The sequence below is a fragment of the Maniola hyperantus genome, chromosome 14 (genome assembly GCF_902806685.2).
Source record: "Maniola hyperantus chromosome 14, iAphHyp1.2, whole genome shotgun sequence".
Taxonomy (NCBI): Eukaryota; Metazoa; Arthropoda; class Insecta; order Lepidoptera; family Nymphalidae; genus Maniola; species Maniola hyperantus.
Window position 1 is genome coordinate 131,743 of NC_048549.1, and position 12,638 is coordinate 144,380.

General features: G+C 38.2%; 1 protein-coding gene and 1 non-coding gene across 14 annotated transcripts in view; one reads left to right on the forward strand and one right to left on the reverse strand.

Moving 5' to 3' along the window:
• LOC138403226 (uncharacterized) overlaps positions 1-7,247 on the forward strand; it is a 42,051-nt gene extending 34,804 nt beyond the window's left edge. For all 13 annotated transcript variants that reach the window (XM_069502947.1, XM_069502944.1, XM_069502946.1 and 10 more), the window contains one exon: positions 6,265-7,247. In XM_069502947.1, coding sequence (XP_069359048.1) covers positions 6,265-7,011 — 747 coding nt within the window. In that variant the 3' untranslated portion in view covers positions 7,012-7,247. The remainder of the gene's footprint in view (positions 1-6,264) is intronic.
• A 2,786-nt stretch (positions 7,248-10,033) lies between these two features.
• Positions 10,034-10,106, reverse strand: TRNAV-UAC (transfer RNA valine (anticodon UAC)). The gene has a single exon. It is a non-coding gene; the product is annotated as a tRNA-Val (tRNA).
• Between the last annotated feature and the right edge of the window lie 2,532 nt (positions 10,107-12,638).

Below are 12,638 nucleotides of genomic sequence, written 5' to 3' on the forward strand. Positions count from 1 at the left end.
ACATCCACTACATTCATCCTCAACTGAACCATGGTAATGTAACTGTTAATTCAGAACATCACTACACTCATACAAATTCCTAATTGAATATTGATAACTTAAATATTCAAACAGTTTAGACCAAACTAAGTAATGGCAAATATCTACTTCTTAATATCCTTAATATGCCAAGTGCCTATTGGGTGGTTGTCAGCTACTCTAACTAGTTCGTAAACCAAAGGTGACAAAACCTTGACAACCCTGCACTTTTCATACTTAGGTGCCAGCTTAGCTGCGAAAAAATTTGTAGCGTCGCTTTGTGGATAGGTCTTTTTCCACACTATATCCCCAACAGAATAGCTTGCAGACCTACGCCTTAAGTTGTAATGCGTTGCATACTCTGCATGAGCCTGAAACAAATTTCTCCTAACCTGACCAAATATGTCCTCCAAAGTTCCAAACTTTCCTGCGTATTCCTCCCTTGGAATTCCGGCCTCGTACTCCTTATCCGTGTCCTTATAGAAGGAACCATTTAAGACCGGTTCTCTAGCGTGGACAAGGAAGAACGGGGAGAATCCAGTGGATTCATTAACCGCACTGTTTATGGCGAACTGGACCTTGTACAGGTTTTCGTCCCAGGACCTGTGGTTATCTTTCACAAAAGCGGCTACAGCAGTCATAACAACCTTATTGTACCTCTCAACAAGGTTAACTTGCGGAGTGTACAGTGGTGTGTAGTGTAATTTCGGAATATTATAACGCTTAATGAGATTACGGAATTCAGATCCTGTAAATTGGGACCCATTGTCCACAATCACAGTCTCTGGAACACTATGGTTCAAGAATACAAAATTCTCTAGCGCTTTAACAACAGCGGCACCTGTGGCACGCCGTAACGGAAACAACATTGTATATTTCGAAAAACAACACGTTACCACAAAAAGAAATGTAAATCCTGATTTAGACCTAGGCAAAGGTCCGACTAAATCAGCCGAAATGACCTGAAAAGGTCTCTCGCAGACTTTAGGCTTCCCAAGCAGACCTGGAGTGGCTGATGTCGTGTGTTTATACGCAGAGCAAGTATCACAATTCTTAACGTACTCAACCACGTCCTTATACATACCACGCCAAAAATATCTGAGGGATAATCTGCGATGAGTTTTGAACACACCAAAATGACCTGCAGTTGCATCTGCATGGTTTTGTTGCATAATTCTAAGGATGTCGTTCTTGTGGACTACCTCTTTCCAGTCGAACTCACTGAGAAGCTGGTATTTACATTTACTGTAACGATATAGTTTATCGTTCAAAATACAAAAATTCGGAAAATTTGCTGGATTGATTTTACAGCCATTAAATGTTTTGTCATACCAGTCATCTACCAAAACTTGTTGACTAGAGTTATCATTACGATCACCAACTACATCTACGTGTATGAGTCTCGACAAGGTATCCGGAACTACATTATCACAACCCTTCCTATGTTCGATAACAAAATTATACTGTGATAATCTACAACCCCATCTGGCGAGTCGTCCTGAGGGATTTTCTAAATTTAAGAACCACTTTAGGGATGCATGGTCTGTGATAATTGTGACTGGCTTGGAACCAAAATAAGCCTGAAATTTCTCCACTGCAAAAATCACAGCTAGAGCCTCGCGTTCCGTCGCGCTGTAATTCCTTTCGTTTTTATTTAGGCTCCTACTGACATACGCAATGGGATGATCGCAACCATCGGTTTCTTGCGTCAGCATACCGCCAACACCATATGCAGAAGCATCACAATGTATTTTGAATGGTTTTTCAAAATTCGGTACCGCAAGAACAGGTGCGGTTACCAACGCATTCTTCAATGTATTAAATGCTACCTCTGCCTGTTCGCTCCACTCAAATTTAGGTGCGTTCTTTCCTTTACTCGTTAGTCTATTGAGTGGTGCAGCGATGGTTGAAAAATTCCTAATAAAGCGCCTGTACCAAGAACAAGTGCCTAGGAAAATCTTTACCTCCTGTGCAGTTTTTGGGGTCGGAAAGTTCAAAACTGCGGCAACTTTTCCAGGATCTGTGCGTAAACCAAATTCATCCACTATATACCCTAAATATTTCAAAGAGTTTCTAAAAAAATTACATTTATCAAAATTTATGGATAGTTGAGCCATTTTTAGTTTATCCAGAACTCTGTTTAATAAAATTAAATGGGTTTCAAAATCAGCAGAACAAATAACAATATCATCTATATAACAAAATACTATTCCATTTTCAATATCACTACAAAAATTTTGATTAAATAACTGGTCCATTAACCTCTGCTGTCGTGCTGGTGCACCGCATAGGCCAAACGGCATGACTTTAAATTTGAATAACCCTCTACCAGGAACTGTAAAACTGGTTTTTTCCTGAGAGTCGTTAGCTAATGGAATTTGCCAGAAACTTGAACTTAAATCAATCGATGATAAAAACCTTGCCTCTTTCAAGCTATCTAGAATTTGTGGAATGTACGGTATTGAGTATGAATCCCCCTTTGTCACTGAATTTAATTTCCTGCAATCTAGGCAAAATCTCCAGTCTCCATTTGCCTTTTTCACTAAAATTGCTGGGTTATTCCAAGGGCTTTCACTCGGAGTAACTACGTCCATTTCCAGCATCCTATCTAACTCTTTACTTAAAGCTTCCTTCTTTTCGGGAGAAAGTGGATATTGTTTTATTTTTATTGGCAAGGCATCACCGGTGTCAATAACATGTTCAATTAATTTTGTTCTACCCAATCCAATTTTCGTTGAAGAAATATCTAAAAATTTATTTACTACAGACTGGGCTAATTCTTTCTGTTGAGATGATAAGTTTTCAAAAGAAGTGATGGTATGAATTTGTTCATTATCAATCGCACAAATATTGTAAAATTGAGAAGGTGCCTTAATTAATTCTAAATTATCAAAAATGCCAGGGGCTAACTGAAATGTTTTCCAAAAGTCACAGCCAAAAATAACATCCGCTATTATAGAGGGTACTACAAAAAATTTTATTATGTGAGTTACGGAATTATAAGTAATCGGAATAAACATATAACCCATGCAATCAAGTTTGTCTCCATTTGCCACTGAAAATGTGGTATCAATACTGCTATGCAGTTTATAACCGAATCTCAAAAAAACCTTGTGCGCCTGGTTACCCAAAATTGACGCGCAAGCACCGGAATCTAGTAAACCTGTAATCTCAAAACCGTCAACAAAAACCTTTAAATGTGGCCTAAAGTCTCGTTTATCCACTGAATACAGAACTGTGTCAGGTAAAAGGGATGTTTTGTTGTTAATGACCAAGTTCTTTACTTGTGTCTCTGCACAGTTCTTACTAATTAGTTTTTTGAATTTTTGTCCGGAGCGGGTTTACTAATCGCCTTTTTACTACAACTTGGACATGTCTTTACTGTAAAGTTCTGACGTCCACACGAAAAACATCTAATAAATTTCGGAACTGTCCTGCAAAATTTAAAGGAATGGTTACCCTTGCCGCACTTGTAACATAGTTGTTTATTTGTTTTCGAAAAATCAGTGCCTTTACTTGTATCAACCTTAGGTGCAGGTGTGACTGAAAGTGTGTTTATCTGTTTTGTCACTTGTTTGTAAGCAAACTCTGAACTTAAAGTTGCCTTACTGTTAGTAGGCTCAGAAAATAAGGCGGAACGCTGCCTCGCAGCCTCTAGTTTGCGACACTTTTCCTTCAACATTGCGACAGACTTAATGTCAACAAGAGCTAATTGTTCTGAGTAAAAAGGGCGAATATTACGTAATAAAATTTGTAACTTTTGTTCTTCGGAAAGTGGTGTTGACAACCTTGAAAACATGCAAAACATTACAGCGAAATAGATAGACACAGGTTCTTCAGAGCCTTGTGTTCTTGCTCGAATTTCACCTAGCAACCTGTAGTCATAATCTACTGCATCAAATTCCTCTAAAAATAAAGTTTTCAATTCTGACCAAGACGAAACTTGACATTTGTTGCCTCTGTACCATAACAATGCTCGGCCTGTAAAAAGATGAAATGCAGAAACAAATAATTTTCCATCTGAAACGCCATAAGATCTTTTATATTCCTCAACGCGTTCGATGAAACTGCGCGGATCACCCTGTCCGTTGAAATTTAACTTCCACTTGGCCACATTTTTATCACCAGTGCAGTCAACGGCGGTACTCTCGGAATCCAGTGATTCGTCGTGAGACGACTCATTGTCAGCATCTAATCTGGAAATCAAACTCTGCAACTTTGTATGTAATTCACTCTTCCTACTTATTAAGCTGAGTTCGGAACACTGTATTCTCAAAATTCTAAAGTACAAATGTGAAGCTAAAGCTTTAGACCTACAGAGGGCATGTCTATCTTTAGTGTCAGAACACTTTTTTAATAAATCTTCTAAGTCTTGAAGTTTTTTAGTAATAACCCCTAACTCACTTTCAGAAGTGAAATCCGTCTCTAAAATTGATTCAGAAGGAATTTCCTGAATTAATTGTTTTAACTGTTTCTTTAAACCTAGCACTGTAGGTGCTGGAGTTTCGGAACGAATGGATACCTCATAACACAATTCGTCCTTCAAAAGTGAATGAAACTGGGCAAAAGTCTGTTCCATTGTGTTAAGTCAAAACACATTTAACAAAATATCGAGCTTGTGTAACTGTCTATGTTTAGCCTTATACAAATTGGTTAAACACAAACACAAAAGAAGTTATTTAAACTATTAAATATACACAAGCAAAATACACAACAAAAACAATATTCTTAAGTCTATCCTAACCTATTTTATCAATTATGTTCCTATTCCAAAATATTGCGCCACGTTGGGCGCCATTTGTAAGGGTGGTAAATTGGGCGGAATAGAAATATACCCGGATACGGAATAATCTACCACCTTACAAAGATTAGAGGAAAAAAAAATAATTTACTTTACTTGATCTATCTACCTAGTAAAGAATAGAAGCTAGCCGTCGACTCCCTTGTAATGTATATGAGGTGTTATAAATGAAATTTGCTAGATGTTAGGCAAAATTGTTTTTAATGTAACTTTTACCGGGGTCGCTTAATACATAATGATGGCTAATAATGCTTAGTTATTCTAGCTTAATGCCAAGACTTAATTTAGATACATTAGAATGCCTTAGGTAGATAGTACATAAAATCTATGTTTTAAATTTAAGATGCCATTGGCATGGAATAGACAATGACACAGTAAAATTCATAAAATTGTTTCAAAATAAAAGCTCAGTAGTAAAGACAGGGTTCTTACTGTACACATACACTAAGAAGGTTCACTAAACTGTTCCAGGATACAAACATTTGCTTACTTGTAGGTGCGAAGACTGCAAGGTAGCTGGACGGCATCGGCCAAGCTCCCAAAACTCGATTTAACTTGATTCTTCACAACCGAAATGTTTCATTACAAAGATTTTCACCAAGTCTTATCCATAGAATTAAGTTGCCAACGTGAATGTGCAAAAGAAATAAATACGGAAAACGAAAGCAAAAAAAACGGAAAACCGAAAACTAAAAACGGAAACGCAAACGGAAAACGGAAACCCATAATTGATGAAACATTGAAATACGTTAGGATGACTAAATTTATAACTATTGTATTTTCCCAGGCGAAGCCATGGGCGAAAAGGAGTGAGATTTTCCTGGAACGAAAAAATTCGTCTTCACATGTTGACTCCAGAAAAATTCTAAATCTCACCAATCGGTGTTGCCAGACGCAACCCGAGTGTGGCCGCTCTCATTTAGTTTGATCATGAAGCCAATTCATTTTTGAATATTTGCGGAACCTAAGGATATATTATAAGAACCGTTTTGTTAATGACTTAACAATAAACAAATGGTATTATGGTTTTATTTAATTATTTTGTTTTATTTTTACGACAATTGACAACGAAGCAAACGCCATCTATTGTGGCTCGAATGAACTCTGAACATCGACCCACGCGTAGTTCTGCACCTTGATGCTAGGTGGCACCAACATACTTTGAACAAAATAGATTTTAATTAAAAGCGAAACGCTAGTTAGTAGTTCAAAATTTACAACGTCACAGACTGACTGATCTATCAACGCACAGCTTAAACCCCTAAAGGGGTAAAATAGGGGTTTGAAATTTGTGTAGTTCACGCGGACGAGGTCGCGAGAATCAGCTAGTTGTAACATATATTATTATGTGGAAATTAATTTATAGGGAATCAGGAATATTATAGTTTAGTAGCTTATTTTTTGAGTCTATTATTTATTTAATCTTTTTTCTTTTTCATCTGCAGGAAGAAAAACATAGAACACAGAACATAGAAGAGGTTTTGTTACCAAGCGCTGAATTGAAACAAGACTTGGCTATGAAAGTAGAAGCAGAAGATCCCGATGATGAAAGTGTAGAACTTAAACATGCAGTCAACAGTATAGTCGACATCCCCCCACCGGAGAACGGACTGAAGCTGCAATGTATCAACTTAGACAACAACGAGAATGCCACATTACACTACTTGAGCGTAGACAAGGATTACACGGTCAACCACACACGTGTCGACATACACAAGAACAACATAGCTACTTTACACTATGTGGATACGAATAATAAAGTCAATCATACCTTAAGATGCATAGATTTAAACGGAGACAATATCAACTCGTACGAAGAACTCATTAACCCCAATATTACTGATACACAGCAAGTGAGGAATCTAGAGATAGAAATAGCTTCAAATATGCAAAACGATTTAGAGCAGAGCAATTTTAGAATCGATTCAAGAGTAGGTGATCCAATTAGCAACAATGAAGAAAATGACCGTCCAGACCAATATACAGAAGTAAACATACAGAACACATCGACTGATGATTTAGATACGCATGCAATAGTGAAATGCGAAGATGTTGTCATTAAAACAGAAATCGACGATACAATAAGCGAAACTGATGATTCTACTTCAAAAATACAACCGGGTGATGATGATGATCATGGAAACGAAGAATTCGTCGTCAAAATGGAATATGACAGTGATGATGACTCGTAACCAATAACTTAAAAAATAAAAATGTTTGACCAAAAATGTGAACTCTATTATAGTGAGAGTGACAAGTGCACTAAGTATTCGTATATTAAGCGAATAGTGATATTTATGGATAAATATAAGTTTTGTTTTTAAAAGTGAAGACTTGCTAGTTTTAGTTATTTTTTATATTGCTCGAGTAATGTGAAACTAAGAGATTTTTGTTTGAAAAAAATTAAAATTATAGTTGATTCCTTGCAGTGTGAATTATTTTCTGTACTTACCTAATTTGATCAAAATCAGACGGCGTCGTTCGTCAGACACACTTTCGTATTTAGTTATAATATTACTATGGATGCGGAAGGATCTGGGAACCCACCGCATTATCATCCCAAGGAAACTCCTACCATCATCCGTTTAATAGAAAGGGGTGACGACCCCCAGCGGTGAGGAATACGTTTCATTCTGCCATGCTAGGTAGATACCTTCTACTGCGTCAGGCGTCGCTGTTCGTAACAAAGAGAAAATGTAATCTTTTCCATCTGAGAGGTGAACAGAAACCTAGCACCCTACTCAACGCTCATGCCTCCGTGCTGATGGATTGGGAAATGTTTTATTCATGGCGACCTAAACGATCCACGTCCTACCTTTATCCCGTAAGATAAGGGATAGACACCTATTTAAATACTATCGTCCTATTTCTCAAAACCGGCTAACTGCAAAAACTCCTGAAATCCAGCAAGAAACTCGGCGGTTGTTCTTTTCAAAGATTCGATTTGAGTTTCCTATCGCATAAAAGGTGGGAAAACTAAAAACCTTGGTGGGTACCTACCTACTACTACGTAGCATAACTTTTAGATACATGAGTTTTTGCACTTTAAAACAATGATGGCTCCAGATCATCTCCCGACAGTTGTTGCAGATCTTCATCGCTGGTCTGATCGGGCGAGTCTTAGCGTTATTATTAGTTACATTTGATTTGAACGCTGATATGCAATAGGTATAAGGTATTGCAGTTCATGAGATAGAGCCCGCTGACAGACAGACGGACGGATAACGGAGGCTAACTAATAGCCTAAAACTGCCGTTAATCCAGGTGTCACAATTTTAGGGTTCTGTACTTCAAAAGGAAAAAGGAACACTTATACGATCACTGTTGTCTGTCTATCCGTCGGTCGTGTCTGTCAAGATAACCTATAGCGTAGGTACTTCCCGTTGACCTAGAATCATGAAATTTGGTAGGTCTTAGCACAAGCAAAGGAAAGAGCCGAAAACCGTGAATTTGTGGTTAGGCACAAAAAGGAAAATTAAAATGACGTGTTGACGAAAACATTAATTTGCTAAATGGAACCAAACCGTTCGTATCCGACCGACTCGCACTCACTCATCTGTGGACTCGCACTCACTCATCTGTGGATTCGCACTTTTGGTTTTTTTTCTTTACCTTACGGAACTTAAAACAAAAAGATTATATTTCTCAAAATGAGTTTCCGCCAAGAATAGACGTCAATTAATCAGTAAGCGAAGCATCAAGTAAGTGGCAAGTAATTGGGCAACTTACTCAATGCGGAAAGTTCCCGGCCGCGCCGCGCCGCGACGCCACGGGCCAATGAGGCGCGACGCCCGATTTACTCACCGGCTTAACGTCTCAAACTTCATTCATTATCTCTAATGACTGATTAAGGAGCTGACTGAGTAGGAGTGGAGTAGAGTCGACTCTTAGTAAAATAGAAAGAGTATGTACTTACTTTCAATCGTCAAATGCATCTACAGTCTACCACTGATTTGGATTGCCTTTCCTACCGAGAAGAACCGGCAAGAAACTCTGCGGTTGCTGAATTGAAAACTTTTGCTTTCCTCTTCAAGTGATAGGTAAGGCACGTAGTACGTAACTCGCAGGTTTCCTAAATAGTTTTTGAAAAATTGCGTAGGTAATAAAAAAACTAAAAAACGCGACTGCTCATAATAGTAACTGGTAACTGAAAAGCAAAAACCAAACTTTGCATTCTATAAAATAGATATTGATAAGGTCATAAACATGAATGTTAGAAAATGTACCATTTATTAGCAGTCAGGTTTTTTAGTTTTTTTATTACGTAATATTTTATTTAACCAGTAATTTTATTCAACTCGGGATTAATGGTTATACCCCCTACTATGTAGATAAATAGTTTTTACTGGCAAAGAACTACCAACTAGTTAAACTCCAAGAGATCTCTTAACTACTGTAAAGTGGCACCTAAGTGCTTTAGTACTTAACTATGTAGTTGAAAGATAAAACTTTGTATCTTAACTTGGAACTTGTGTAATACTAATAGGAGGAATATAAGACATTGGGAACTTTTACAGTAACATTACATACCTATTTACCTATTTATGGTCCGCGACAGGTTGAAATGTCAATCGGGGTATGAGGCGGGGGGACGCCCGGCACACCCGCGCTCGCCCGCATCGGGTTCCCTTCCCGACTGCGATTTCAACCTGTCGCGTACTACATCTAGTATATATAAGTCCCGCAAATTGCTATTGCGCTGGAACCATGTCTCGTTAACATCGAAATGACGTCATTCTGACGTCAGCCGAAATAAAAATATACCATCAGCTCGAAACTTCAGTCTAGTGCTGATGGCACTAAAATGGCGGCCACGTGCATTAGCAAGATTAGCAATTTGTGGGACTTGTAGTAGCAAGTAGGTAGGTATAGGTAATTTAGAGCCTCAATAGCTTAATCGGTAAAGGAGTGGACTGAAAACCGAAAGATCGACGGTTCAAACCCCGCCCGTTGCACTATTGTCGTACCTACTCCTAGCACAAGCTTGACGCTTAGTTGGAGAGGAAAGGGGAATATTAGTCATTTAACATGGCTAATATTCTTTTAAAACAAAAAAAAAAGGCATGAAGCGCCGCGCGATTGCCTAATGTTTTTTAACCAATTTCCAAAAAGGCGGAGGCTGACATAAAGCAATGTAAAAAAGGTTTTAGTAAAAGATTTAATAAAAAGTTATTTACCCTTTTTATTCATTTCTGAGCAAAACTCAAAAAGTTATGATTCCGGCCAGGATCGAACTGGCGGCCTTCTGCGTGTAAAGCAGATGTGATAACCACTACACCACGGAACCCGGTGACGGAGACCCTGAACATATACACAGCAATTCAATTGAACTACTTACTTTCACTGTATTAATATATTTACCTACGCTACGTCCTGTGCCGAATGTATGGCGCGGAATTTATACATATAATATGTAGTAGGTTGGTACTATATGTCTACAGTAAGCGGCAGAAAAAATATTGTTCATCGACCTTTAGAAAGAGTGTATGTATTGCTTGAAATAAACTTATTTTTAGGGTTCCGTACCTCAAAAGGAAAAACGGAACCCTTATAAAATCACTTTGTTGTCTGTTTGTCGGTCTGCCTGTCAAAAAGCGTACAGGGTACTTCCTGTTGACCTAGAATCCTGAAATTTGGCAGGTAGGTAGGTCTTATAGCTGACATTAGGGGAAAAATCTGAAAACCGTGAATTTGTGTTTACATCACATCACACAAAAACATTAAATTGTGGTCATGAACTAAAAATTAGTATTTTCAATTATCAAAGTAAGATAAGTATATCAAGTGGGGTATCAAGGGGGTGTCATATTATGTACTTACTACTTGATGTTACCTACATCAAGTAATATAAACTATTATAATAATAAACATTTAGAACTTTTAGGGTTCCGTACCTTAAAAGAAAAGGGAACCCTTATAGGATCACTTCGTTGTCTGTCTGTCTGTCTGCCAAGAAACCTAGATTATATCGTACCTAGACTCTAAAACAGATTTTTATTTATTTTTATGAATCATACTAGTTTTGATTTATCGTGCAAAATGTTGAAAAATATGACTGTACTACGGAACCCTCGGTGCGCGAGCGTGACTCGCACTTGTTCGCACAAAATGCAAAAATATTATGTTGGAAAATGATGCCACTCAAAATAATAAATCATTTCGCCTCCCACTAATATTGTAGGGGGAACTACGGCTGGTAAATATTAATTTGTGCATTAATTAAGCCAACGAACAAATTACGCAACTTATTCCGAGTCCAATTAAAAATGTAAATCAATTTGATTAATTTTCATTTGCGACTGAAACGAGATTAGCGGCGACGAGATTGTTACGGCGTTGCAATGCCTCTATTCAGGCTTTCCTAACGAAATTAATTTAATAATAATACATAATATTTAAATAGCCTTATGTATAACTAAGTAAGGTCTCAGATTGGGAACACCACTGTGCCATCAGCACAGATGTCCGTGTGGAAAAGAGGTTGATAAATTTGGAATCCACGGACTCTCTTGCCAAAGGAGTTCTGGTAGGCTGTTTAGGCATGGCTCTCTCAACGATACAATTAAAAGAGCTCTTGCCACCATAAATATTCCTGCGCTCATTGAGCCGGCAGGGATTAGTCGGGATGATGGCAAGAGACCTGATGGATTGACGCTGGTTCCCTGGGAACGGGGACGGGCGCTAATGTGGGACGCAACTTGCGTTCACACATTGGCCCCGTGTCATATCAGGGAGACAGCATCAAGACCGGGAGCCGCAGCAGAAACAGCTGAAAACGGCAAGCGGCGCAAGTATGCCTCTCTTATAGAGAGTTACATTTTTGTGCCGTTTGCCGTGGAGACCCTGGGGCCATGGAGTCTTCGTGCTAAAAATTTTTTACGAGACATTTCACCGCGATTAATAGCCTCATCTGGTGACAGAAGGGCTGGCTCATTTTTTGCGCAACGGATCAGCCTGGCTGTCCAGCGCGGAAATGCAGCCAGTATTCTTGGCACCATTCCACGTGGTCATGATTTATATAGTAATTAGATAAGGCTAGCTTTAAGTTTTATTGTAATATTTAAAAAAAAACTAAGTAAAGTTTGCCATAAAATTAATAGTTTTGCGATTTCGTAGTTTCCTACATGGTATGTTTACCTACCTAGTACTTACCTACGCATAGTTATTTAAAGCTTAACTGGAGCTATTAATAACGATATTACCTATTATGAACTTAAAAAAGTTCTAAATGTTTATATTATTGTGATAGTTTCTGTACTTGATGTAACTAAGTAGGTAGTAAGCTTCATGTGCTGATAAACGTTACTATAATCTAGAAATAGGTACTTATTTTTATTTATTTATTGAAAATAGGTAAAAGTCCCGCAAATTGCTAATGAGTATGGCCGCGATTTGACGTAATTGTTACGCCACATTTGACGTCAGCTCTAGACTGAAGTTTCTAGCTGATGGTATTATTTCGGCTGACGTCAAAATGACGGCATTTCAATGTTAATGAGACATGGTTCCAGCGCAATAGCAATTTGCGGGACTTATACTTTGCAGGTACGCCTTTTGCGGCTCTAATACCGTGTTCGACATCTATAATAATACTGAATTCTTACTCTTTTCTTTTCATGGAAATTCGCCGTTGGAGCCAATTCGTCTACGTCAGCGGATCCAGAACAATGGTCTGTTCAAATCAAATATCCCATATTTCACGCAATGATAGCGGACCCTTCCCGAGCGAGGAGGAGGACGCGTGTAATTACATATTTATCTACCTACTTGGAGCCTCAATACGTGCCTAGGGCCTATAGAGCAACTAAGTCAAATCATT